Below are 27969 nucleotides of genomic sequence, written 5' to 3'. Positions count from 1 at the left end.
ACCACTCAATATGGATATTTTCAGAATAGAGGTGATGTACAGAAGCCAAAAGTCGAGGATGTTATCATTCCGAAATGATTTGCCTTTTGACTTTGATCATAACCTATGGCCGATTCGTCGTACATTTGAAGACTATAAAGAAATCGCAAGGAAGCAATGAATTTGAAATGTTTAAAGTTATTAAATTAAACACAAAAATGGGCGAGACGAAGTTTGCCGGGTCAGCTAGTTTTTATTAAAAAAAAACAGCGAGATCTTAGTTGCGCACCTAACGTAATTAATATTCTCGGAAAATCTTTGCTTTGATCATTGTCTTTGTGAATACAGGAAAGGCATTCCTTAATTTAAATTTGATAACTAGAGTCTTCAAAAGATCTCTCGTTCTATTACATAAGAAATTGCACAACAAATAATGGTCGATCGCCTAGACTCATTCATTGCGACCTTTATTTTGTGTATGATAAAAAAATGAACCGTGATAAAAATTCAAAGTGCGAAACCACTTTTTAAACCCCAGCTCCAGTTTGTTTCTTCGTTTTTCATTTGAAACATTAATTTTGTTCTAATGAATTTTATAATGGTTTTCTGTTTTCCGTCGGTTAAAATAGCATTTATTTAGATTGTTACTCTTATAAGTTTTCCATTTTCCCGTCTTAACTGTCGTTACTAATATTAGGCTAACATCTGAAACAAGTTTCCCTTCTCTCTTTTTTTCTTTGATTTTTTTTTTTTGGATAAACACGCAAAACACACACATATATATATATATATATATATATATATATATATATATATATATATATATATATATATATATATATATATATATATATATATATATATATATATATATAACAATATAATTTTAGTTTGTTGTAATTATTTTCCAATTCAGAACTTCTTGACTTCATCGATATTTATTTGTGCAGACACATATCCTGGAAATATTGTTATTGCTTCATGGCACTTTTTGGGAAGTTTTCCTAGGTTACATTTTTCCAATTCATCGTTAGAGGCAATAAAATCATTGTACAAAAGAAACGTTTGAGGGTTTGTTTCAACACGATTAGTAAACTTTAATGTAGATTGCACTTTCTTATGAAGCAATATTACCGATTTCTCGCTGTTAGGGAATTCTCTAATGCTTAGAACATTTTTTATAAGCAAAGCTTCATGAGTCCCTGAGTTAATTTATGCAAGGATATAGATTTTTGTTCTAACTTCTGCGTTCTATTTATTTATTTATTTTTTTGATAAAAAGTACAAAAAATATTCTCATGTGCTTTTATGTGAATATTGCACTCAACAAATAGTTAGTCAAGTTTTTCAGAAACAAAAAAAAAACATCCAACAGTCTAAAAGAAGCAAATGCACAATGAAAATAATATATGTGCTGGAAATGAAAACTATACTTAAGTAGACAGTCTTTTCTTCAGTTAAAAAAAACAACTTTCTTACCAAGTGATGGCATTAGAAAATTTTTCCAGTAATATTTCTTATTTCAACGATTCTTTTTAAACATTTCCAATATATGTTATCTAAGAACAACTTGACGAATGTTGAATTATCTGCGTAAATGCCGGTGTAAAATACATTGTGTAGAGCTTTTGTTATTGAATTTCCTATAAAATTATTTGCAATAATTTAAATTTGCAATTAATTTAAAAAAAAATAACGTAAAACTTTTAATTTTAAATGTACGTTATTTTGAAGTTTACCTGGTACAAGCAACAATCCATGCCATGCTACGATAAGAATCAAACGATCTTGAAGCATTAACTAGATCGACTTCATATCATATATCGACAAATTCATTCAACCTGTAAACTTTCAAATGCAGATGGCTTGCAGCTGATGAGCTACACCGCATCGCTAGTGGCTGACTAAAACCCCACAGGAACTGGTGTAGGTTCACCACTCGCATATTCATTCGTTCACAATAAAACGATTCATTCGCAAACGTGCCTGTCTGTATATATGCACCACACGCACTCCGGCCGATCGGGTGGAGCACCCGTCGCCGTTATTAGCGGTGCTTACCTGAGGTCTAGAACCTAACGTTTATGCTTCACTTCTGCGTTCTGGCCCTTTTCTGGTGGTCGGTCAGCCAAGACGAAAACGAAACCGCCAATGCGTTGTTCTGTCGTTCTTTCGTTACACATGCGTAGCATGGAGTGAAGGAAAAACTCCTGCCAATGTGTGCCGCCGAAGTTCTGACTGCGTGTGTAAAGGGGTTTCCACGGATCGTGGTGTTCGTGTGTCGTTGCAATGAACTCTGCATACCGCTGCAAAGTGCGCGGATGTGAGGAATAGAAAGCGCACCCAGTACAATGAAAACTGGTTTTCCAACCTGTACGTGTGGCAGCGTGTTGGTTTCCGATAGGGTGATCAGATTCGAATGAACTTGTGAGTAATTTGTTTCCTTGGTGGAAACCTCACAAAACCATCTGTTGGGTAGGGGTTTACAACCTGTCACCAGTCTAAGTTGGTGACCCTACATTCTGGCGGTTGGTTGTGTTGGTGTTGCCACGATGGTTGGGGCAACGAAGAAAAAAGTTGCTTACTGGCAGAACGATCGTTAAAGCATCAACAATACGTACAGTTTCTTCACGATCGGAGACCTGTTTGGACGGTTTCGCGGATTGGGAACTCCCTTCGAGACAGAATCTATCTTTAGTTGAACTTTATTTTTGTCTTGTTATAAATAAGAGTTCCCACCCCATTTCACGCCTTTTCGTTAGCTGAATAAGTAGGTACACACGGTTGTTTCGGTCGTTATAATTTCCCATCTCTCGTCGTTTTTCGCGCGTGAGAAGAATATCGGGGTGATTTTTCGCTGAATGTTGGAGTGACATAAAAAGAAGCTAACGTGACTCGCGAGTTTGGTTTCGGAGATCTAAATTTGGCCCAGTATTACTTGAAATTCAATTTCAGTAAAGTGAAAGACCGTCGAGGCGGCAGTGTTTCTTTCTATCAGTTCCATAGAATCCACACCCTATCCCGTGAACCAAACAGAGTCTTTCCTCTGGGGCCTTGAAGTGAGTGCCGTCAAGGTTCTCAAACGTGTAACGAAGTTAGAACAAATCATTTGGATAGGATTTACAATTAAAACCGTTTGCTTATCTAATAAAATTTAAATAGCAGCTATCAACATGTCGAAACAAATGTCTCCTATGGACAAGGCAGAGGAAGAACAGAAGCAAATGTTTCTGCGAGAGAAACCACCACCAATTCCATTCAGACAGTTTCTTTACAACTCCAACGAAGGAACAGTTCTCGGTCGTACCGCTGGATCATGGGGTAAGTGGTTGTGCTTAGAATTCACCAGGAGAAATTAGACCCTAGCAAAAGGACTGGAATCTCCGGTTGCGAACCATTGTGGTGCCGATATTAATCGCCTGCTGTTAACGATCTGTCGAAAAATGCGAATTCCGATGCCTTGCATGCAAATTACTTTGCGTTAGCACAAAGCAAAATATTTGCCAAGCTGCCTCCTGCACTAGTAGTGGTGAGGAACAGAGAACATATCTATGTATATTCGAGAAATTTACGCGTGGAATTTTACATACCTATTTATAATTTCTCTATTATTTTGGCAAGGTCCTTGGGAGAACTATACGACTGTTAAGTCGAAAGGTTTTGCATTGCAAAAGCTGTCATTATCCGTGCCTATCGTTACTGCTCCGAATGCCGCCCCGCGGGGTTTATCAACAAATCTGTTTTGAATGTTCATGGCGGAACCCGCAATGCAAGCACCAACTCTTTTGCACTGCAATAACTCTGACAGGCTTGAGATAGTAGACGAGAAGCGGACTTTATCTGATGTATTTTTTTCTCTGAAACAATTTCAATGAGTGATACATTGCAGTTAGAATCTAGAGCACGTCGTATTTATTGTGGGTGCAATTAGTCGTAACAAAAACGTCCGAATGAGTGTCTCTTATCGAATTCGCCAATAAGTTTTATTTGCCAAAGCCCAATCGAGCTTCGAACATTGTATACTTTACGGTCAAGGATTTGAGTGGGTTTGCCGTTATCAGAATTGGTTTTATAGTCATCTGACGCAGAAGTCGTTTGATCTAATTAATTCATACTAAAAACTACTCACATCGTCTATTTTTGCGACCTTTTACAACATGGATTTTACGCAAACTCGTCTGTGGAGTTCAGGTTTCAGTGAAACTTCGCGCGTTGGGTGATATTTTGATGTAAAATTGACGCCTGACTTTTAAATTATTGAAGATGCGAATTTTAGTTTATAAATTACAAATGAATGCACAATGGTCCAGAAACCAAATTATGGGGGAAATTTGAGTCGAGAGCTCTATAGCAACATTTTAGAGAAAAACTTTCTTCTACAAAGTGGTTACATATAATAAAGCGCTTATTGAAAAATCATCAAAAATTAGGGTGACCAACATTTTCGATACAATCAAGTATCTAACTTTTTTATCTTTGTAGATAGAAGAAAAATTTGTTCTACAATGTTATAGTTCCATTAATTTTAAGTAACTTTGTAAAAAAAAGTTTTTCTCTATCTTTGAAAACAACCGATTTATATTGAAAAAACATATTTTACGCTTCAACTTTTTTATTTCAAGTTTCATCTCAAAACTGTCTTTGAACGACTTTTAGAGCTTTTTAAGAGAAACAAATTTGCAACGCTGAAATCGTAAATATCTCAATCCTACTCAAAGTTATTAATATTTTTCATAAAAAAATATGCGTTTTTCATTTGTATGTCATTCATTTTGGGGCAAACATAAAAAAATCTAGGGCGTACTTGACTCTATAAATGGAGGAATTTTTTAAAATATATTATTTTTTAAATTGAATTCAATTTAAAATAAGACGAAAATTTCAATAATTTTATACATTATGCATATAAAAGCACCCAGATTTATTGGGTGGTATTTTGGTATTTTTTCTGATAATTAGGAATAGTTACTTGTAAATTGATCCAAAAATTGAAAATCGATCAACTGGTTCAAAAGTAATGATTTTTTTTTAAATTAAATACATCGAACACAGTCGTTTTTTATGGTTACCCTATTTCGAAGTTGGTCACGCAAAGTGCTTCAATTGTGCTCAAAATCGCAGGGATGGATCTATGTTGAAAATAATCGAACTCATATTGTTTCGTTGGGTTGTTAGGGGGACTATCTCCGAAATAGGGTGACCACAAAAAAATGGCTATATTTTATTTCGAAAAATTCATAACTTTTGAACCAGTTGATCGATTTTCAATCTTTTTGAATCAAATTAAAGGTAATTATTCCTAGTAATAAGAAAAAATACCAACACATAAATCTGGGTGCTTTTTTATGCATAATGTATAAAATTATTGAAATTTTCGTCTTGTTTTTAAAAATTGTTAATTGTGTTACACAAATTTAAAATATAACATAATTTTAAAAATTCCTCCATTTATAGAGTCAAGTTTGCCCTTCAAAATGGGACCAAGAGATATTTTTTATATTTGCCTCAAAAAAAAAATGACATACAAATGAAAAACTCATATTTTTTGAAAAGGAATTTTAATAACTTTGAGTAAAATTGAGATATTTACGATGTCAGCATTGCAAATTGTTTCTCTTAAAAGCTCTCGTTCAAAGACAGTTTTGAGATGAGATGACAATCAGAGCTACGAACAAGACTAGAAATAAAGAAGTTAGAGCGCGAAATGTGTTTTTCAATATAAATCGGTTGTTTTCAAAGATAAAGAATAACTTTTTTTTGCAAAGTTACTTGAAATTAACGGAACTATAACATTGTAGAACAAAGTTTTCTTCTGTCTACAAAGATAAAAAAGTTAGATACTTGATTGCATCAAAAATGTTAGTCATTCTAATTTTTGATAATTTTTCAATAAACCCTTTATCATATGTAACAATTTTGTAGAAGAAAGTTTCTCTCTAAAACGTTGCTATAGAGCTCTAGACTTAAACTTCCCCCTAAATTTGATTTCTGGACCATTGTGGAATGGTCACTACTGCGTTATTGAGCAGTCTCAAGGTAACAGAGTCTGGACTGATGAGCGATTGGTCATGAGTTCGAATGTTAGGAGACTCAGAACATTTTACTTCAGAGGGTTTTTTACACATGAATTTCAATCGCAGATTCCCCCATTCCCCTACTTTGACAAAAGTAACTAACAAGGCTCGATAAAGAAGATCAGTAGAGTCTTTACATATAAGCATGTGAAGAAATGGGTTAACGTATACAGAACCCGTCACTTATCATGGTGGTAAAAGTACCCTTCCATTTCGTAAAATTCGTGAGAGATATAGAAACGTTCCCTTGGTCTCCGGTAATAACAGTTGTAACACTTCCGTTCATTCTTTTCCTAACCGACCGCAAGGACGTAGCCGGCGCCGTTATCGATCTCATACAAATCGAAAGTTACTGAATGTAAAATAAGATATATTTATTTCTTTTATTTTCTCTTGTTAGTAGAGATACTTTTGTTCTTTTCAAAGTTAATTTGAAACCATTTTTCAGAAACTGTGTTTCAACTCTTTGAGACACTATCCACTGAGCTGTGAGCTGAATTCAAATTAAGTTTTGGTTTTATAGTCTCATTAATCTGTGGAACCACTTTTAGCTAAAGTTGGAACCAATTTCTACTTTGCCATTTTCTGCCATTTAGAGACGTTTTTCAACCATTAAGCTGATTTTGAAACTTTTTTCTTAGCTTTATGCTCTCGTTAAAATTACTTTATTATTTGAACAAATTTTAAGGTCATCTTCTTTTTTTTATTTTCTCGACGTAGAATTACGTTTTAAGGCAATATTCTGGGATAGGGGTGCAAATTTTGCTTGTTTTGAAGGCAATATTCTGGGATAGGGGTGCATATTTTGCCTGTTTTTAACAGCTTCCTTTCGTTCTTGCCGCAACCGATTGGTTGATTAGCTTAGCGTCCACCAAAATGTGGAAAATTTGTATTACATGATGTTAACTACTGTACTATTGAAAAATTTAGAGCCATTTTAAAATCTAAGATGGTTAATTTCGTATTTCCTGGACCGATATGATATCTTGAGGCCGTAAATCGACCCCAAGTACCATCTTAAATCTACTTAGGGCCGTCACATCATTTTCAGAGAGTTACTTCAATGGTATTGGATAAAAATAAAATTACTGGCAGGAACATACTGATACATGATAATCTAGCGTAATTTTAACATTAGAGCGAGTTGAAAGAAAATTTTTACTGAAATGTACCGATTCTCAACTTGAATAATTTCAATTGAGTGTGTTCCCTAACCTATTGCAAGAAATACATTGCGGTCGTGTCTCATACACAACCTCTTCAACTTTTTCTCCCTGGATATCATTCTTCTGTTTCTAAAACGATTTATCAACCCCTTTTTGGTTAACCTGTTCTGGATGATATATTTATATTTTCTTAATCTAATTAAAGCGTTTTAAACCATTATTTTCTTCCAACACTTTTTTCAACCATTTTGAGTTGAACTCGGAATTCAAGCCTTTCGAAGTATTTTTGATTAAAGCTAGGAGTTTCTTCCAGAAACCATTTCAAGCTGAACCTAGAATCATTTAAAGGTAACTTTTTCTTGGCCTTTTCAACCTTTTGAGTTGGGTTTGGAATTTTTCTTTTACTTAGCTGCCTCTAATTTTTTATAGTGCCAACTTGTTACTTATTATCCTAGTTTCTAAATTTGATTGTTGAACAGGTGTGTGCCAATAAGGCCGTTACGAATTTTATTTTCATTTTATGTCACCACCCCCTTCAAAAATCTTGAAAATTGGAAGGTGGACAAAAATTCAAGTCGTTTTGGTAAGATTATTGGTTCTACGACAGCGTATATGCTATTTAGCAACAAACAAGTCTAGTAACAGCGGATCATAAAGCAAGCAATATGATTAACAATAATAGTAAAGAGCAATTCCACAAAAAAACGGGCAACCAATTGAATCGACCATTTTTGATTTGGCTGCAACTTTGCATAGAAGTTTCTAAAGGAAAAAAAAATCATTTTTTGATATTGGTTGAATTTTTTCGAACACGCCTCAGTTTTGAGAAGCTATTGAAAAATGATTTTTTAGGAAGGTATCATTGATTACATATATTTTTAGGGCCGTAACGGTTTGTTTGACCGGTGTGACGTCTTCGGCAAAGTTGTAGATAATAATTCCTTCTTTCCAAAAAAAATATACATTCTAACAAAAAATAATTTTTCTCTGAAAAAAGTGAAAAGAAAAAATTAAAATTATTTATCTGAAGGGGCTCATTTTTTAAAAATTTAATTTTTTTATATAAAACCTACAAAAGATTATGTAAACAATGCAACCGGTCCGATCACGAAAAAATGAAGAAAAAAAGTTATGATTTAAAAAACAAAAATAAATATTTTTTAGAGGGGAGTATTTTTTACGAAGAACAAAACTGTTCTCTACAACTTTCCCCAAGCCACTATGCCAATCATTCAAACTGTTTTGGCTGTAGAAATATTTTTAGTTTCCTGCAGACCTCACCATGGGGAATTGAAAATATTTTTATAGTCAAAACGGTTTGTTTGATTGGCATAGTCTCTTTGGAAAAGTTGTAGATAGTAATTTTGTCCTTCCATTAAAAAATGTACCCTGTGAAAAAAAAATTTTTTTTTTCAAAACATAACTTATTTTTCTTGATTTCTCCATGATTGAACCGTTTGCATTGTTTAGGTAATCTTTTGTAGTTTTTATATAAAAAAAAATATATTTTTTAAAAATGAGCTTTTTTACATAGAGAATTTTTAAATTTTTTTTTTAACTTTTTTTCGGAAAAAAAATATTTTTTCAAGGCCCTAATAATATTTTGTAATCATCAATACCTTCCTAGAATTGCATTTTCCAATAGCTTCTCAAGAATGAGTCCTGTTCCAAAAAAAATATCCAATAGCACAAAATGGCATATTTTTCTCATAGAAACGTCTATGCAAAGTTTCAGTCAAATCAAAAATGACATTTTAAAAAAAATTAAAACTGGGACATTTTTTGTGGAATTGCTCTAAAGTGTTATTTTTCAACATTTATTTGAATGCAAGTTACGAACGTCGTAACTTATATACAAACTTTTATCAAAGATATTCCTTTTTTCCGTCTCGGTGTTATTTATTTTTCGCCCTCCCCTTGGCTAACTTTGATAACGTTATACGTAACAAGAGATCGAAATTTGTATCAGCCGAAATGGATTAAAGTATGATTTTTTTTTTTATTTTTAAATTTATTTATTTGTTTATTTTTATGTAAGATTCTGGTTATTATTGGTCAAAACACAATGCCGGAGACAGGGAGATTGCGGGTTCAGATCCCGTCGGGATGCGGTATATTTTTCCAAATCTGTATCATATTTCTAGTCCGCTTATTTTTCGCTCTCTCTACAGCTCATACTGTCTGCTTAATGAACCTATTATTTCACTATTTGATCTTTTTTAACTACCGACATTTTACCAATTATTTTTTTAGACTAAACTTTGTTCGCTTTTTTAAACAAAATTTTGTATTGGTCTGTCTGTTTGGTATTTTGAGTTGTGTTTTTTGATTCCGGTTATCATAAAAAATTTGAGTTGTTTTCAGCTACGTTTGAAATCATTTTCATTATTGGCCTTTGAAAGCATTCCTTCTTTTTTCGACTAAATTGCGTAGAGCTACGTCTCTCAGGAAGTTCGGTTACATAGGGGTGAAAATGAAAAATTGTAATTTGATTATTCGAACCAGGTTTGTAGATGGACACAAAAGAATAATTATTCACTGCCCTAATCGTCTTCACTGCCCTAATCGTCGTCACTGCCCTAATCGGCTGTCTAAATACATTTTTGAACAAGCATGTCAAACAACACGACATTTTCTACCTAAAAGTATTTTGACATTTTTCCAGAAATGAGAGTTACGTACGTTGTGTGCGGAGCTTTTGGAAAATATTTGTATCATTGATCCTGTAATATTATTTTTCAACAGAAATATGATTTAGCAGACAGAAATAAACCAAAATAACATCGCCGAACGAATGATAGTGTGTATCTTTTCGATGCGCGAATGTCAATTAACCATCTACTCTCTGTGCGAGAGTCGACGCACTGTGGTCCAGAATTGTAAAAAGCTGGTCAAAAGTCGTTTTCGGGAGAGTTTAAGAGTGAAAAATACCCTTCTTTGGACATTAACAGATTGGTGATGAATCCCCCTACAAGTGAGAAAAATAATTATTATCTCAAAAAATCGATATTGTTGACTCCTGATAATGTTTAAAAGATGCATCAGAATGTAAAAATGCTAGGTTTACTACCTTTTTTTTTCAACATAAATCCGCTGTTCATCAACATGTCATAATTAATCTTTATTCAAGTTGTTTCGTTTCATTGTTTTACAAGTTTCTGCAACATTCTGCAAGAGATCTTAACTGCCGTGTGTGTAGAGCTTTTATACAATTTAATCGGTAGTAATATTGCCATGGGATGTGAAGGAAAATGGTAGAAATTTGAGGAATACTTGCCAAAAGTGACTTTTTTCGCAAGAAAAATTGATAGGAATCTAATTATTTTGAAATAAAGTCTGCTGTAACATATAAAAAATTAAGTCCGGTTATTAGTATTGAGATCATTGAAGATATGGGAGTTTAAAATAAGAATTTGAACGACCAAAACCTTTATTTAAAACATAATTGAACATAAACAGCTCAGTAAGATTGAGAAATAGGTACCTAGTGTCTTCAGCAAAGTTTTTTTGTCAAGTTTTTTTGAAAAAACTTTGCCAAAGATGGAGGTCATAAATACTGTTTTTTTTTAATTTTTTTTTTAACTCACTTGCAGGGGGATTCATCACGGATCTGTTAATGCACAAAGAAGAGTCTTTTTAACTCTAAGACTTTTCCGAACAAAGTATTGCCCCCTTAAATATAATGTTCGCGAGAAAAATACTTTCAGCATTTTTCATTACTGGACTGTGGTGTGCGACGGTCGTTCTAATCATCGTTCAAATAAAGTGTTGACCGCTTACAAGCCTAATTCAAACTATTGTACCATAGAAAAATTATCAAGCCATGTTGAAATGCAGATTTAGAATTCTGACTAGGCGCTTAATGCGTGCTTTTCCTGAAACAGTGTATGGACTATTGTATCTAGTTAACCGTGGATGCACTCTTTGGGCTATATAAAATCACGCTTCTGCTCACAAACCATTTTACTTCTGGATGGTGCAAGCGTCGGACATATTTCAGCAGCAGCGAGTAGCAACAAGTAGCAACAGTGCTACAAAGTAGCAGCGGGTAACAGCAGCGATAGCAAGTAGTGATACCGGTGGCGGCAGCGGTGTTTCTTTCGGTGAAACTCTAACTTATTTTGGCTACGACATAAACTCTCTAGATCCTGGCAATTCTAATCTACCGGCCGTGTTTTCTCCTCGCAATTAAACAAAATCGAAACCTTCTCCAAGCATGAGTTTAATTTCAATTTGCTATGATAGGATAAACAAAAACTGTGTACATTAAATAAAACCCCTAGCGAGTTCTTATTGTTAACCTCAAGTCACAACCGAAGAAACTTCGAGCACGAAAACTGTTCTTAGCGAAAACAACCAAATGAATGATTGAAGATTGAAAAAAAAAATCTCTACTGGTTTGGCGCGAGCATTGCATCTTGCACCTACTGTTGACATTTGTTAGGTAGTTCTACGTCAAGCTTGCAGTCGTGGCTTTGAACACACCGATTTTTCTGCTTTTTTTCTATTTCATGTCTGGGAACGTTACTATCTATAACTTAATTTGGGACTTTTTGTTTGTTTGCTTGCTCTGGTTTTAAAAAGTAGTTTTGAGTTAACTTAAGTTAATTTTGAAACCTTATTCAGGTTTTAGTTGTTTTCCGAAGCTTTTTTCATACATTCAAAGCCTGGCTTGGAATTATTTGGCTTCCGATTTCATAGACATTTAAGAGCATTTCAATCATTTTGGGTTTAATTTGATACAGGTTTTATGGCTTTGGTCTTCTAAAGATCTTTATTTTATTTAATCTCTGAATATAACAGAAACATACGTTTTTAAACTTTTTTTGTTCCCTAAAATTCTCGTGCATTGTATCAAAACGTGTTTCGAAGCTAAAATCTACGCAAACTTAATGAAGAATTGTTACGAGAACAAGTCATTCGAAAGAATCTCGGGAAAATTATTCGAATTGAAGTGTTCTACTACTATGATATTGCGATATCAATCGTATATCTATATGGAAACTAATTTAAACTCAATAATCGTCCGGTTAATTGCACTACACCGATAATATCGACAAAACTAGATGTAGCATTAATATCAGGGCCACACTCAAGTTCTTTCAACTATAAACGCTAGAGTATCGCGTTGACACGTCACTTTGCACAGTGAAGTGATCGTTAGACCTTCCCCAGAGGTGCACAGGTGGCAACTACACTATATAACACGAACACTCGAAACGATGTTTTGCACGTTCTATCTGTACATCATCGTCGACCACAGATTGCACCTTACAACAACGACGACTTCTTCCGTACAGCTGCGACACCGGCTCATTACTAGAACCACGGTTTGTTTAACTTTAGTTCCTTTCAGTGTATGTTTTATCGGAGTGGATAAGTTGCTGTTTTGTGCAGAATTGCTAATCGTTGAATCATAACACGCCCCAGACTGGTTCGACTTTGAATGATATTTTCTGTTCTAATTTAATTGTAGAATCTTCCTAATGTTTGCACTTCTTGCATTTTCATTACATACTCCAATGCTTTTTTTTAATTTAATTGCATTTACTTATTAATTTTTTGCGAATTTCAAGCTGAGTTGATCATGGAACTTTTTACAATGTGAATTCTACGATGCCATCTTTTTTGAGCGATTTGACCAACTACAGTTCTCATAAGCTTCTAACATATTCCTGTGCTCTTGAAAAGGCTGAGGACGCATATTTGGTGCTGAACAAGTTTTCTATTTACGAAAGTACAAAAAGAAGCAATATTTTTATCAGTTGAAATCAAACATTATTCGATTGAAATGAAACTTAGTTACTCATAATCTTCGAAATTCGAAACGAAATATTCATTCGTCTTCCGAACTAACATGTGAGAACATGATTGCATCTGGTGTAATTGCTTATCACTACAATTCCTAATCCCACGCTCTATGGCGGTAGCATGTAATTCAACCCAGCAATGTTTTATTCATGATAGCCATTATTTCGGCTAGTAGTTTTATCGATTTTTCCTTTATTCATGTATGTTATTCATACCATCTTTTTTCCCGGCATCCACTATTAATTGAGTGCCATACACTTATACTTGGGAGGTGTCCGCAATTTCGAGAAGCTGAATTTTTACATTCTCACACTTTGCTGTAACTAAACATTGCAGCTATTTATTGATTAATTTAATTATCATATTAACGAGATTTTCAACCGCTGTTTGGTTCGTGTCGGATTTGTTCTATCAGCTTCAGGCGTTTTTGGTATAGTTAGTGAGCGTAAGACATAAACGTTCATTTAGATGATTTGATATAATCTTATGGTGAAATATCGGGTACATGGATTTTGCCGGAGTCACTTTGGTGTTAAATTTAATTTAAATCTAATTAATAGTAACGAAATCTCGGGAATCTTTCTGTAGAAGTGTCTTTTGGAAAAGTTTACATAAACAGAGAGCTTCGCCAAAATTAAACAGCTCTCCTACTAAAACGTTCATTAACGATTATCACACCACAGCTTTAACCTTAGAATATTATAGTATATTAAACTAGCTATTTGATTTTAAGTACATATTACCCACAGTTTGAATAGTTAATCTTTATTTCGATTTACCACTGGAACAAATCATGTACCAAACAATTGAAAAACTACAGGCAGACTCCACCCATCACAACTTATGACTAACTAATTAGTGGTTGGCTTAAAACCGACAGCTATTGCGGTGCACTCATCACTCGTTTCGTGTCACTGGCTGGAGCTAGAGATATTTAAGTTTATATTCTAAAATACTCAAGTTACTGCAAAAAAGGTGACAGAAAAAACATCTTTAAACATGAAACAGCCAACGGGTATTTCCACCCGAACGGACAATCCCCATTTACATATTCTCCCTTGACGCTGCTTCACATGCAGCACTGAAGAAGCTCGGGCTGCTAATAATCACTAGCGAAAACACGAATAAATTACCACCAGTCAACCCTTTCAAACTAATGAATCCACCGCCCGTAATGGCACAATTGTGGTGGCTTTCTAATGCACCTTGCCTGCTGTTCATTGTCACCATCAGAGGAGGCTAACCTCCCATGGCCCATAAGCGCAACAGTTTGGTAAGATCGGGACCATGACAGGGTGGAATCTCCCCTTTTTTTTAGCTGTGAAGTCGTTCAACTGTTTCCGTATTATTACGCTGTACGAAGGTTGCTTCACCAATACTCGTAAAACGCAGTTTGTTGAATGAATAAAACGATCACCTCGCTTCATTTCGTTCTTCGTTTCTGCGCTGAACGATTCCGGGCGTGGTTGCCGTGGTTACTATCGTTCTGCTAAATTGTGTCGCGTGTATTGCATGCAGCCTGTTGAATTGCACCTCATTGTAACCAGCTGAAACGGCATAATAATCCGCCTTGTTTGGATTAATCAACGATTCAGCGTTCCTACTTATTCGCACCGTTTCAAGGGTTGACTTTGATAGTTTGTCTATACTTAAGACCGGCTTCGCAGACCGGTAGACCTTGTCGAAGGCCGTGTCGTCGCGAATAAACCGTGCAAAACTGACTCTCAATCCGGTTTCGGTGCACCATCATCGACGTGAACTGCTTTATGACCCCGTTCACGGTAAATCACCAGCCCCGTGTGCCTTCCTACACTAAGTCTACAGTAAGCCAAGCGTTGTTGACCGCCGACTCGCTCGTTAAAGGCCTGAAGCTTGGAGAACGCTTGTCTGGAATAGTAAAACTCGAAACGGCGATGTGTGACTCACTACAAATGCAGTGCAGCCAGCGTATTTAGCACGAAATGTCTCCCTCGCAGTGAAATGTTTACTATCTTTGATGACGATACTAGTCTGGGTTTGAAATTAGCTAAACAACTGCGTAAATGAATCATAATAAACTTCTAAGCGCTGATCGAATCAGCCGAATTTCTCACTGTTGCCGGTTGGAGCGGCAGTAACGCAACGCACACACTCAAACATTTGAGGGATTTCACGCCGATTCACCCAGCTGTAGGCATCGTCTCATATTTCAGTGAAGCTTTTTTTGAAAATTGAGCAACTTGTTGCATACTAAAAACCCTGAAAAAATATGAAGGACTTTTAAAAATGGCTGAAGTATTTTATTCTAAAAAAAATTGACTAAAGGGCTGTAGGATATATTGCAAAACTTTAATCAGAGAATGCAATCTAAGAAAAAATGTGAATGAAAGGTTTTTTTCCTAGTTTTTACAATATAAAAGAATAGGCTTAGAAATTTAATTTATTTTTCTCTAAAATATATTTGTTTTCATTCTAAAATTTTCTAGATATGGTAGATGGAAACGTCGCCAGATTACATGTATTATCGGCCAGTTTGATTTGATTCGTACATCTACTTTTATTTTACATGGAAGCCTTACCTTGAACTTCGGGGTTCTTTTGTTCACGTGAATCGCCTTGTTTCGAACTTAACATGATTTTTTCTAACACCAATTCATTTGAATTTTTCCCATGCTGCCGAAGCAAACCTTCGCAAAACACATCTTTGACACAAGCGAAGTTTTTCAACAAAATATAGTCCAAGGTGGCCACTACGTGATCCGCCGGGTGATGCGAAACTATGGTAAGAAGGGTTATTTTTAATGTGATCCTAGAGCTTCTCGATTTCTTCGAAACTGCTTCTGTGGGGTTGATTAGAAACAAAATGAATTTTTTGATCAAAATGTGGTCCGTAGTGGCACCCAGATGGCTAATTGGAAGATCCGGAACTACCGGAAAAAATCCAATTTTCAAACGTGGTCCTAAGGCATCCTAAAACTAAAATAAGAAGCATGATTATTTTAACGATCTATGATCCAAGGCGGCCACCAAGTGACCCACCGGAAAATGCGGAACCCCTACAAAAAGTCAAAGTGTCCCTAGTTTCCCGATTTTTCAAAACAACTTGTTTTAATGACGTAATACAACAATGTTACACAACGTAACAGCGTTACAGCATCTTATAACGATACTGCCTTACGTACCGCGATAATAATCAGAAAAATAAGCTGTCGTGTCTTGTTTTTGATATTACGTATCGTAGCCGAGGGAATGTGCTATGGGTAATAACATCGAGTACAACATAGATACGTCAAATCTGATGTTTTTGCACTTTTTTGTTTTCTTGCTTGTGTTTGCTAGAGATACTAAAATCTCGTCGCTCCTTTATTTCCAAACGGAAAGCTCATATATAAGTTATAAAGAGTTTTTTATAAAGAGTTTTATCACTTTTTGGATAATAACCAGGTCCACGGTGTCTACTTGAGAAGCGCAAGGGTTAAGCCCCAACCGAAACAGCAAAATAATGAAAAAAATTCGACCGATATTGACGTTTTTGTACCAGGTTTGACGTTTTCGTATCAGGTTTGACGTTTTCGTATCTTCGGTGTTTTACTCTGTCAAATGTACAGCGAGGGATAGGAAAAGGCATTCCCTCGATCGTAGCAAGCTCACGTACCATAATGACGTTATGTACAATAACGTGATCTTCAACCGATTTTTGTTAGAGCCTCGTTATGTTGCAGATTTTTGCATACTCAACGAACATATTTATTCTCAGATTTCAAGCAGATTGTTCTGAATTTTCGAGCAGATGCAGACGTTTTCAAGAACCATCTGGCATCTCTGCTGTCAAGTTTTCGTTTGTTTAGTATTTGCATTTATTTGAAAGTCGATCTATTTCGCTGTTTGTAAACGATAGTAGAAATCTGGCAAAATAAAAAACAAAAATGGAATTACTCCAGACTTATGGAAATACGGTCAGTGATGAAGAGATTCGGACAGTTTGGCTCGGGAAGAAAAAGGTGTAAATACCGAAGGTTATAGTAATATGCTTGACAATATGTCAATAAATATGCTTTAAAACTTTATTTTTTCGAATATGCCTATGTAGGAACTACCCAGAAGCTAGATCAAAATTCGAGAAAACGAATGAAACATGAGAGTAAGGCCCAGCAGCGCAAAAGAAAAAGAGATTCCGGAGTGGCACACACCGGTTTTCAAGGAAGACAAGTCAAAGGTAAAGAATTTTTGAATGCAATTTGCCAATGCAGAATAAAATGCGACGTGAAGGTATCACAAGACTCAAGGAAAGCTGCATTCGAATCTTTCTGGAACATGGGATCGTTTATCCAATAAAACACATATTTGTGTGGCTTGGTCAAACAATCGTTTCCGGCCCGTCGGCGGTCGATCAAACCAAACATCGTTCAGAAAACGGTTTCAAATCGTTATTCGCTGTTCATCAATGGTGAACCAATTACAGTTTGCAAAAAAATTTTTCACAAACGTTTCAAATTTCAAATGGCCGCGTGGCCAGAGCTTCAAAAAAGTTCAGGATTGGAGAACATACGGATAAGCGCGGACGCAGCGTTTCTTCGAATAAAACACCTGAGGAGGTCGTTAATCAAGTTCGACATCACATTGAAGGTTTTCCGCCTTATCAATCACATTACACTCGGTCTCATAATCCGAACAGAAAATATTTGTCCTCTAACCTCAACGTTCGACTAATGTTCAAGTTGTACACAGATGAAAATGATGTTCCAAAGGTTAAGGAATTTCAATACCGATCCATTTTCAATAACGAGTTCAATCTTCATTTTCATGCACCAATTAAGGACTCGTGTGCAAAATGTGATCACTTCAAGGCAAATAAGAATACCCTAGAGTCAGACCAAAATAAACAACGCATCGAGGACGAGTGTAACGCACACCTTGAGAAAACGGAAGAGGCTCGCCGCTCAATGAGAACTGATGCTTCCAAGGCAAAAATGAATGAATCTTTGTATTCCTTCACATTCGATTTAGAAAAAGCTTTGCCATTTCCTATACTAAGCGCATCGGTAGCTTACTATAAGTGAAATATGTATGTTTACAATCTGGGGTGTCACGACTTGAGCACAGGAAAAGCATATATGTATGTTTGGGACGATTTGACAGCATCGCGTGGGGCACAAGAGATAAGCTCTTGTATAGTAAAGCACATTAAAACATATGCTCCGTCAGCCACACACATAACTATGTACAGCGACTCTTGTACTGGTCAGAATAGAAATTTAAAGTTGGCACTCTCTATGTTGAGACTTGTGTCAGAGAGCAACAATACACTCGAACTAATTGACCATAAATTCATGGTCAGCGGACATTCGTATCAACCATATGATACTGATTTTGCTTCTATTTAAAATTGTTCCAAAAACCGAAAGATATACGTTCCTAATGATTGGTATGAGATAATTACCAAAGCTAGGTCGAAAAATCCGTTCACGCTCACTAGAATGAAGATAACTGATTTTTATTCCACAACAACTCTAGAGAAAACCGTAACAAAACGCAAAAAAATACAGATAAGAAACAAGTTTCCTGGTTAAAAATGAGCTGGATACGTGTAGAAAAAGATAAGCCATTTAACATTTTTTATAAGGAATCGTTATCGGATGCTGAGCCCTTTTCTTGTCTTAATATTAAATCAACGAAACAAGGACGACCAACATCGCTGGCCAACGTTAAGGAAGAACAACTATACGAAAAAGCACGCCCAGTATCGAGAGAGAAAGTAAAGGATATGTCAGACCTCCTCGCGTACATACCACCCGTGCACTACGAATAGTTTATTATTCTAACCATCGAAGATAGAGTTGATTCTGATATCGGCCCGTTAGAATATTTTGAGCAAGAATAATCATTATTAATCGATATATCTTATTTTATAACTCATTCGAATGCCATTTTTTTCTTATTTCCATAGAGAAAATGACAGCTTCTCTTCTAGTGAACCACCCAGTGATAGTTTCGAAAAAAAAACGAAAAATACTAGGACCTGTTCATTAAAGCAGATAATGTATGTAGTTAGAGGAGCGAAACATAAGCGAACTGAAAATATGTTACAGCCTTGGAAAAATAAACACCGTATCCAGACGGGAATAGGACCTGGTTTTCAAAATTTATCTTGTTTACGGTAATTCCCGATCTTTCGTAGGGCTATCCGATGGCAAACTTGAGTAACATTCTGTCATAATTTCATTTATTTTCACCTGGGAGTGGTCTAGAGAAAAGTGGCCATTTTGGACCATAATTCGTTAAAAGATCCTTTTCTCAAGAAGTGGTTTCGAAAAAACGGGAAGATCATTACGTTTCTAGTCAATCTTGCAGAAGCAGTTTCGAAAAAACTAAAAAGCTCTAGGATCAATTTAAAAAATTGACCTTAATTACAGTATTTCTGGATCCTCCGGAAGGCTATCGGTGGCCTGCATAAAGCCAACCCTGGGTCCAGTGTGTAAAAATATATCTATATCAAAGACATCAGAGTGTTATCTTCTAGATTGGCCACAGCAAACGAGTTGATACTGAAATAGGTAAAATGCTTTCTGTTACAAAACAGTCACGGGTACACGACCGCCACGTAGTGAGAAAATTCTAAAGCAGAAAAATTTTTATCTGGAAGTACTCAATCACTTTACTAACTTTGCTGAAAACAGGAGAGTTCTATATCCTAAGATCCTCGACTTTGATCTTTTATGGCATTGTCCGGAGGTTTTTGCTATTCGGACATTTTGTTTTTTTTTTACTCTTGTCCCGGGTTACTTATTGAGAAGTAACCTGTTCCGTGTTATAGTGCTTTTTTGTCTTCTCCTTCAGGCTTAGTAACCTACTTCCTTCCTTATGGACCTTGTCATATCCTCCTGCAAGCTATCACTCTAGCAGCGTATAACGTGCTATTATCGAAGCTTTAGACCAGTGGCTATCAAATCGTGAGGGAAGTTTTGTGTGGAAGAGCCTGAGAATGATTCTGTATGCCTGAAGGGCACTGGGTACTGAAATGTCACTGCGACATTCTTGCTGATTGTCTTTTGTGGCGGGCCCCGATTGCTGTGCACAGGTTTCTAGCCTTTCCCAAGTTAATAGTTCGCTTTTGATAGCGGAAATGGACGTACCCAGAAACGGCTCGGGCCAATAAACCGCTGAGCTGATCCCTGTTTTGCTAGGTAGTCAGCGTGTTCATTACCCTCGACTCCGCAGTGTCCGGGCGCCCAAAACAGAAAAACTGAATTCTGTTGGGAAAGTTCCCGTAAAGTTTCAATGCATTCCAAACCAAGTTTGGAAGCGCATTTGACGGACTTAAGTGCTAGTAGTGCTGCTTGACTGTCCGAGAATATACCGATTTTCGCATGTCTGTAGTTGCGTTGCAGACATATTTTTGCGCAGATATATATGGCATGTTCCTCTGCTTGAAAAACGGTGGGCCATTTTCCCAGGGAAAACGTTTCCCTGATACCGAGTCCATATATACCAGATCCCGTTAGGGATCCCATTTTCGGGCCATCCGTATAAAACTGACGATGCAAGGCTGAAGATTAGGCCCTCCTTTGTTCCACATAGAGCGGTTTGTTTCAATCCCTCTATATGGAATATCCATGTTGGTACTAACGAGCCTTAGAATGAACCCATACTTAAAGTCCTTGCCAACGAATGGCTTAGTTCTACTAAGATTCGAACTTATCACCACTTACTTGTCGAAGCGGACTCTTTAACCTTGCGGCTACGAAGCTCTGCATTATGATACAATAATATTATGTGAACTCCTCTCCTGGGTCAAATGCACATACCTTTGGTTTAACGCTACCCATCAAATCCTTAGCAACACTTGCGCCATCTTTCTTAGACACTTTCATCCACTCTTTCTTCGAATTCTGGTCATTTTTGCAGAGCTTCCCTGTTTTTAGAGCTTAATAATAGAATCATTCTATTGGACGAGTTTGGCAGATTTACCACATAGTGTCACCGTCGAACGACCGGAGTAAGGGCAGCAGACGCTTCTGGAGACATTTCTCTTCATATATTTGGCAATTGATGATGCCGACCTGCTTGCTAAATTCGCCGTACCCACAGCTCACCGACCTTTTTCTTCCGGAACATTCAGGCGGGACTTTCTGACGAAAAAATACAGGCTGGAGACCTGGCTAGCGTCTGCTTAATGTACGTCTCATCATCTATAACCATGCATGTTGGCTGCACCAATCTCTCGCGGTACAGCTTCCTGGTGCGGGACTTGGCCACTGTATCCTGTTTATTAATTCAGTTAGAGGCCTCCCTTACTTCATTGTCCTTCTGCTGGAAAGAAGAATTGACTTTATTGACCACGTCCTTAATCGAAAAGCTAGGATAGCACTTGAAGTTATCCCTCACCATCCTTGCCTTCATGTTTTCACATGTTGCGCATTGACTATTACCGAGTGGTATGCCGTTGAAAATTCGAAGTCGGCCATTTGTGACTTCAACACACTTCCACCTTGAAGCTAACAATAAAGCTATCTTTCAATATTACATTTGAACAAGTCAGATCTTAAAAAATAAACGCCGACGAAGAAGCACTCGAGAAAATCTCAAATAAAACAATGTTAAATAGTCTTTGGAGACCAATTATTGCGCCAAAAATGCTGTAGTGAGTTCGTTGAGCAGGAAATCGTAGCAACGAATTGTTTCGCAAGGCACGAGGTTGCTCAGTTGCTCCAAAAGCGGGTCTTTGCAAAAGGTCTGTGGTAAACAATTCTCTGGCCGTGTCTCTACGAACAAACAGAGGCTTCAAGCGGCTTCATAGCGTGGTAGACGGAAACGGATCGCTTCCGCAGTTTTCAACGAGCAAATCTCAAAAAGCGCCATTGAACTGACTCTATTCTTTCCACATTATTGGTGTAATCAGGGGTTCAGACAACCGAGTAGTACTCTTATATAGAGCAGAATATTACAACGATTTGAGGCAGTAAATATCCATAACTTCATTGGCGGTTTTGAAGATGAATCTAAGAACTCTAGAGGCTTTATCAGCAGCAAACAAAGTGTAAGACTGGAATCCAAAATTACTCCCAATTTTTTAACTTGGTTTACGCACTCGATTTCTGTTCCCTGCGAAGGGTATCTAGTAGACGTTGCAAGAAGTAGGAGTCTTCAATAATTGTGTAAACTTTAAGATACAGTTTGGGGTCATCCGCGTAAGACAGCCGTGGTCCTCCAATAACTAAAATTAAAATAGAGCAGGAAGATGAGCGGTCCCGAGTGACTTCCCTGCGGTATTCTAGACGTAGTATCAAAATAAGAGGATTGGCAATCCCCAATAGCAACGGTTAGGCGGCGACAGGTGAGATACGATTGAAACCATAATAAAAGATTCCAGGTGATTCCAAGATTGAGTTTTGAGACGGCTACGCGATGGTTCAGTTTATCAAAGGCAGTTGTCAAGTCGGTGTAATTTGCATCCGTCTGGGCACGTTTCGCCATACTATTGCTGATGTACGGAGTAAGACAATGCAAATTAGTGGCGGTGGAATGACCGGCTTGGTCAGTGCTTTCAAAAGCTTTGTGGTAAGCGGGCAAAGGCTCCATGATGACAAGCTCGAACAGTTTGGCAACAGGACAAAGCGAGGTGATGCCACGATAATTGCCCACATTGTACTGGAAACATGTACATTAATTTTCATCAGGACGGATAAATACCAAAAGCGTCAGATACCTAGAAAACATGCAGAAGCAGAGACACCAGGTTTTCAATGTTTGTTTTAAGAAACCCGAGATAAAGAAATGATTTGAGTTTGAAGCAAGCTCTAGAAATCATCGTCGCGTCTAAACAAAAGGTTTTCAATATTTGGCCGAACATTGGGGTTCTACTGGCAACAAATTCAACATGATGTTCGCTCAGTGTCTCATGGATGTCCCAGCAGGGACACACTAATGAATTTCTTCCGAAAAACTGCCAGATGTCCTGGGGACCATCAACATACCACGTGGACAGCTTTGGGGAGGGGGTTGGCTAATGTCCACGGTCCATACAATTTTTCTAGAATTTATATGGGCAGTTGTCCACGGAGAGGAGGGGGGGGTCAAAATCGTTAAAATTATGTCCACGTGGTATGTGGATGGCCCCCTGTAGCGTGGATGCCGCCATTCCATTGAATTTCATAAAGAAGAATATTCATATCGCTGTTGGTTGACGAACTTCCAAAACTGTTTGGGACGACACTTTAACTTCCTCTGTCGTGTTGATATCGGAGAAAGCATAGTAGGCAACCTACTACCACGTTATGCGGTTACGGTATTTTACAAAAATCTTTCGACATTGTGATGAATATTGGTACATCGTGAGATAAATGTTTGAGTAGTGATTTATGTCTTGAGATGAAAATAGGAGCGTAGAGAAAAATGGTTTGTTTTACAAAATTTAGGATAAATTTCGCCAAATTTTACTATATTTCCATTGCTAGGCGAATCCATGGGAGCAGATAAGCGTATTTATTTATTTTTTAATATTTTTGTAAAAATTTACTGTTCAATCTTCTTATGTTCTCTGAGAACTTTAGTGTAATGAAATGAATAATGGCACAAATATCCTACGAATGGTGCTTTTGAGTGACTCGCGAAAACAAACCAAATAATTAAAATTTCAAACTGCATATTGTTTGCGACAAAGCTGCATCTCTCTACTGGTGACTTTGCGTGAAATCCCCCATTTGTCACCCTCGACACCGCTGGGTGCTAACCCTCACATCAAACGAATCAACAACCCGCTCGGTGTACCAGATTAATTAATTCAATTGCCATTGGACCTCGCGGTCAGCCGAGTGCACACGAGGCAATAAATGTTGCGTGATCATTACCGATTACCATTGACTGACTGCGCCGATCGTAACCTAGAATCCGTTGCGGTTGCTAACAATAAACCATTCATGATAATTCAGCTCATACCTAACCAGATCGGATAATCTAGCTCGGAAGGTGGGTGCGGTCTGGTGACGCCACTACCGATGCTGAGTACGTTGGTTTTGTCGAAATTGCAGAGTAACAGAGAGCAGCCTTTGACTAACGCAACATATTGTCGGTGTCAACATGCGGCTTCCAAAACACGCGGTAGCATTTCAGGAGAGAAATAAAAAACTACGACAGATGCAACTTACAATCCGTACCCGGCATGTTTGCATGGAAACAGAGCTCATAAACAAACCCGTTAGTGGAGGTTTACCTCCCCTTAAAAACTAACCGTAAAAACATCGACAATGTGGTGTAGCATTTCTCGATTATACACGTATTTATAATGGAGTCTGTACAGTAGTGAACTTTGCATGGCTAGATTTTCACCGGTTCATTTCGAGCCCAGTCATACATACGGGTACGTATAGTTTTTTTTCGTTTGCGTATTGGTGGCCAGCTCGATCGGATGAACCTTTGGGGAGAAGCTCAAGGTGTGAATCAGCTAGCGAGTCACGAAGGTAATGATTAAATGAGAAATTAGAAAGACTAACCCAGTTGAGGTAGCTTGGCCGCATAGTGCAACATGATTAAGTCAGCCATTAGGGCTCTTTTATACAAAATATCTGCTTTTTCCACATATTAATAACTATATACCTAAGTCAGGAATCTATGATTGGTATGAAATCATTACAAAATTATTATTACGGCGCGTTTATCAACAATTTTACGACAGCTCTCTGCTAAAAAAACAGCCAAGAGGGTAAATAAACGAAAACAAATTCTATTCGAAATCGATAAAAATACCAGGTGGAATAAAGGGGTGAAATAGGATCCCGGAAGCTGGACCTTTTTGGCTGTCAAAGCGGAAACTTTTACCAGTACCTAGCAACTGATGCAAAACAACACTAAACCTTGATTATGTTTGGATACAGATAAGAACTTATACCGAATCCTAATTTTCTAATCAAATCATCCCTGCCGTGTATCCGGGACAAAAAATGAAAAGAAAAGTTTTGCCCTTTCTATCTAAATATGAATAAATATGCTGATGAAATGGGATCTATGCAACGCTTGTTTTCCGTAAACAATAAAAAAGTTAGCTCAATGCGCAATTTTCACAGAAAAAAAACTCGAAATGTTGTATGAATAATTGATATATCCTAATTTTACTGATTATAACTTAATTTTTTTCCGTCAAAATTTCCACGCGAATCAGAACATACCTACAAACTCTACTATTCGAAGTTGGGTAAAAAATTTGTACACGTGAATTGTTCGAAAATTTAATCAATACATAACAATCTCTTTGACGAAGCACCTTGCTAAATATTAAATTTCATCGAGGTTTGATGCTCCCATATTTACATGTGCGAATAAGAATAAGATTTGTATTATCATCTAATAGAGCACATTGCCAATTACCATTCTACCTCATCGTTGCGAGGGGAAACTTTGCCTCAAGCCGTGCCAAAGATATACTTTGAATATAGAATTGGAAGGTGAGCCAAAAAGGTTAGCATGTCAAAATATTCCGAGGGCAAATATTAACGCTGCGGGTGCCTCTTCACTCAGAATTGCTTCTCTTGTGTCCCGTGTAGAACTTTAAACATGTGACTTGTTGCCTGTCGAAATGAGCTGAGAAAAAAACCGCGCGTAATGATGTTGTTTCAATCGAAACGAGGCCTTGACAAGTACTTCATAAATACCTAATCCTTTGTCCCACATGTGCAACAGGGGAGCTTAATTTTGCAACCGATTGATCAATTGTTGCGAAAGCTTTGACATTGATTTACACAGATGGATGAGTACTTTTTTCATCAGAATTAAACAAACCCGCCTCGCCGGCTGAAGTGTGAGTGATTGTTTACTATACACACTTCAGATAAATATTGGCCCAGAAAGTTGTGAAACCTTCGTCAATCATGTGTCCACGCGTTTCACCGCGACTTAACCGCGCTGGGCGGACGGGCTTGACGTCACAATTCTCAGCGTCGTTCGTGACAATTTTGCACCATTGGAATAGGGATTTCTAGTGCGAAAATATCCGAATGGCACTCGAGAATCGATCACTTAGTTGAAAAAATGATAATGGTAGCGAGACACTACGGTTATATCGATTTGACACGTTTAGCTGGAGCGAGAGAGAAGTAGATGAAAGATGACTACAAGAAGAAAGGAACGGACTTATCGATAACACTGTCGAGTGGATTCCGGTTGCGACCACTGCCACGAGATTTAGTTTCATTCAGAAATAACTGCTGGTTTATTGTTTCGAAATGGGGCTTCACCTCGACCGGGGCCTGTTGCAAAGCTTCGGCACGAGCGTCAGAAATTGCACGAATCACGTGGATGATGGCTTGGGCGGTGTTCTGTCGTAAGCAATTAGATTCACTCGAGGTCTAGAATGAGTGAGCTTTCTGCTGTTAATAAATGTTTGTAGAAGTGTCCATATAGCTTTTTTTTCATTCAAAAATGATTATTTTAATGAAACCAAAGAAAGGATTTTATTTTCACAAAAAGTTAATCAAACTGAAGTTGCGCTGTTGTGGTTTCCTTTTCTTCATTCTTGACATATTACCACGTGCAAGAAACCACCAACGGTTCAAAAATCAAGCTGTCATATCTCCCTCTAGCTTTTGCGTTTAAAGCTGTTCTAGCTTTCGTTCACCTGCTTCCAAGCATAAAAGCAGAACATTTTTAAATGGAATGTATGAATAAATAACCACTTACGAATCACTTGCCGCGAATCCTCGATGAATTTTGCATGATTCAAACTTTTTTCATACCAAAAAGGAAATTATCAAACCACAAGATTGTGCTTCATCTGCTGATAACGTTGAACAGAATATTTAATTAATAAAAGTTTTTTTTAACCTTCGATCTCAAAAACATTAGCTGCGGTTAAACTCGAGTTCACAGTTTAACACAGAAACATCGGCTTATTGTATTTTCTTACAATTCTATTAGGTCTGAAGTTTGACATGCATGGCTTCAAAGCTAAGGCAATTTGGCAAGTCCTTAAATTTGATTTATTTGAAACAGTAAATTTAGTTATGAAAATTAAAATTTTGAATGAGTATTTGTTCGGTTAAATTCGCTTTACTGCTTTTAATTCACTTAGGAACCCGATATAATTTATCTCACCCTGAACGTTGAAGTGTTTTGTTCGCAATAAAGATTCACTTCATTTAAAACTTAACATGTTTATTGCTTTTTGTCAATTTCAACTCATTCAGATATTAAATGCTGCTAAAGAAAACATTCATGGAACACATCTTCGACGCTCTTTTATTCTCATCAAATATACAAATGTTCACCTTTGAATAATCCTATGTTCATCTCACTAGAGGTAGCAAGTAATGCTAGCACTTTAGGGACTTTCATTTAACTTAAGCAATTAATGATTATAAATTAGTGTCAAATGAAAGGTCTAGCTGACTCATAACACTCTATTGAATTTTACTGTAATCGAACTGTAACTTCGTCTGTAATATACCGAATTGTGAAAATCACGAAACTTCATTATCTCAGAAAGTACACAACCGATTTGATTATTATTATCAGATGAACGGGTTAGTTAAGGGTTAACTGATGAAATATGATTGAACACGTGGTTTCAAAGTTTGGTTGCTCTATACGTTCCCATTTCATTTGATTATAATCGAACTAAGCAACCGTTATGTATTAAATTGTTAATAAAACAACGAAAGTCTATTATCTCACAGATCACATGACTTATTTGAACATAACTAGTGTCATACGAACGAGTCATCCCTCAAACTTACAAATAACAAACTTCATAACAATTTGATATGTGGCTCAAAAGTTATAGAAAGAAGAAAAATTCACAGACTATCTAAAACTATACCTGCTTTGATCGATATACGTGGCCTCAACATAATTTAAATGTGGTGTCGTACTATTTGAAAGTTCATTGATTCCTTGCGGTTCCTATGTTCATCTCACTAGAGGTAGCAAGTAATGCTAGCACTTTAGGGACTTTCATTTAACTTAAGCAATTA

At 36.8% G+C, this 27969-nt stretch overlaps 1 protein-coding gene across 3 annotated transcripts in view; it reads left to right on the top strand.

Annotated features, from left to right (window-relative positions):
• LOC129727083 (sodium/potassium-transporting ATPase subunit beta-2-like) overlaps positions 1-27969 on the top strand; it is a 104944-nt gene that overhangs the window by 27159 nt on the left and 49816 nt on the right. The window contains exons 1-2 of one of the 3 annotated variants that reach the window (XM_055684515.1): positions 2735-2749; positions 3142-3300. The exons of 1 other annotated variant lie outside the window; for it this stretch is intronic. In XM_055684515.1, coding sequence (XP_055540490.1) covers positions 3153-3300 — 148 coding nt within the window. In that variant the 5' untranslated portion in view covers positions 2735-2749; positions 3142-3152. Of the gene's footprint in view, positions 1-2600; positions 3301-27969 lie in introns of those variants that run through there. One more of the 3 variants, XM_055684513.1, reaches the window with a different exon arrangement.

The sequence above is a fragment of the Wyeomyia smithii genome, chromosome 3 (assembly GCF_029784165.1).
Source record: "Wyeomyia smithii strain HCP4-BCI-WySm-NY-G18 chromosome 3, ASM2978416v1, whole genome shotgun sequence".
Lineage (NCBI taxonomy): Eukaryota > Metazoa > Arthropoda > Insecta > Diptera > Culicidae > Wyeomyia > Wyeomyia smithii.
Note: the sequence above shows the minus strand (reverse complement) of the source record. Positions and strands in the feature narration are given on the sequence as shown.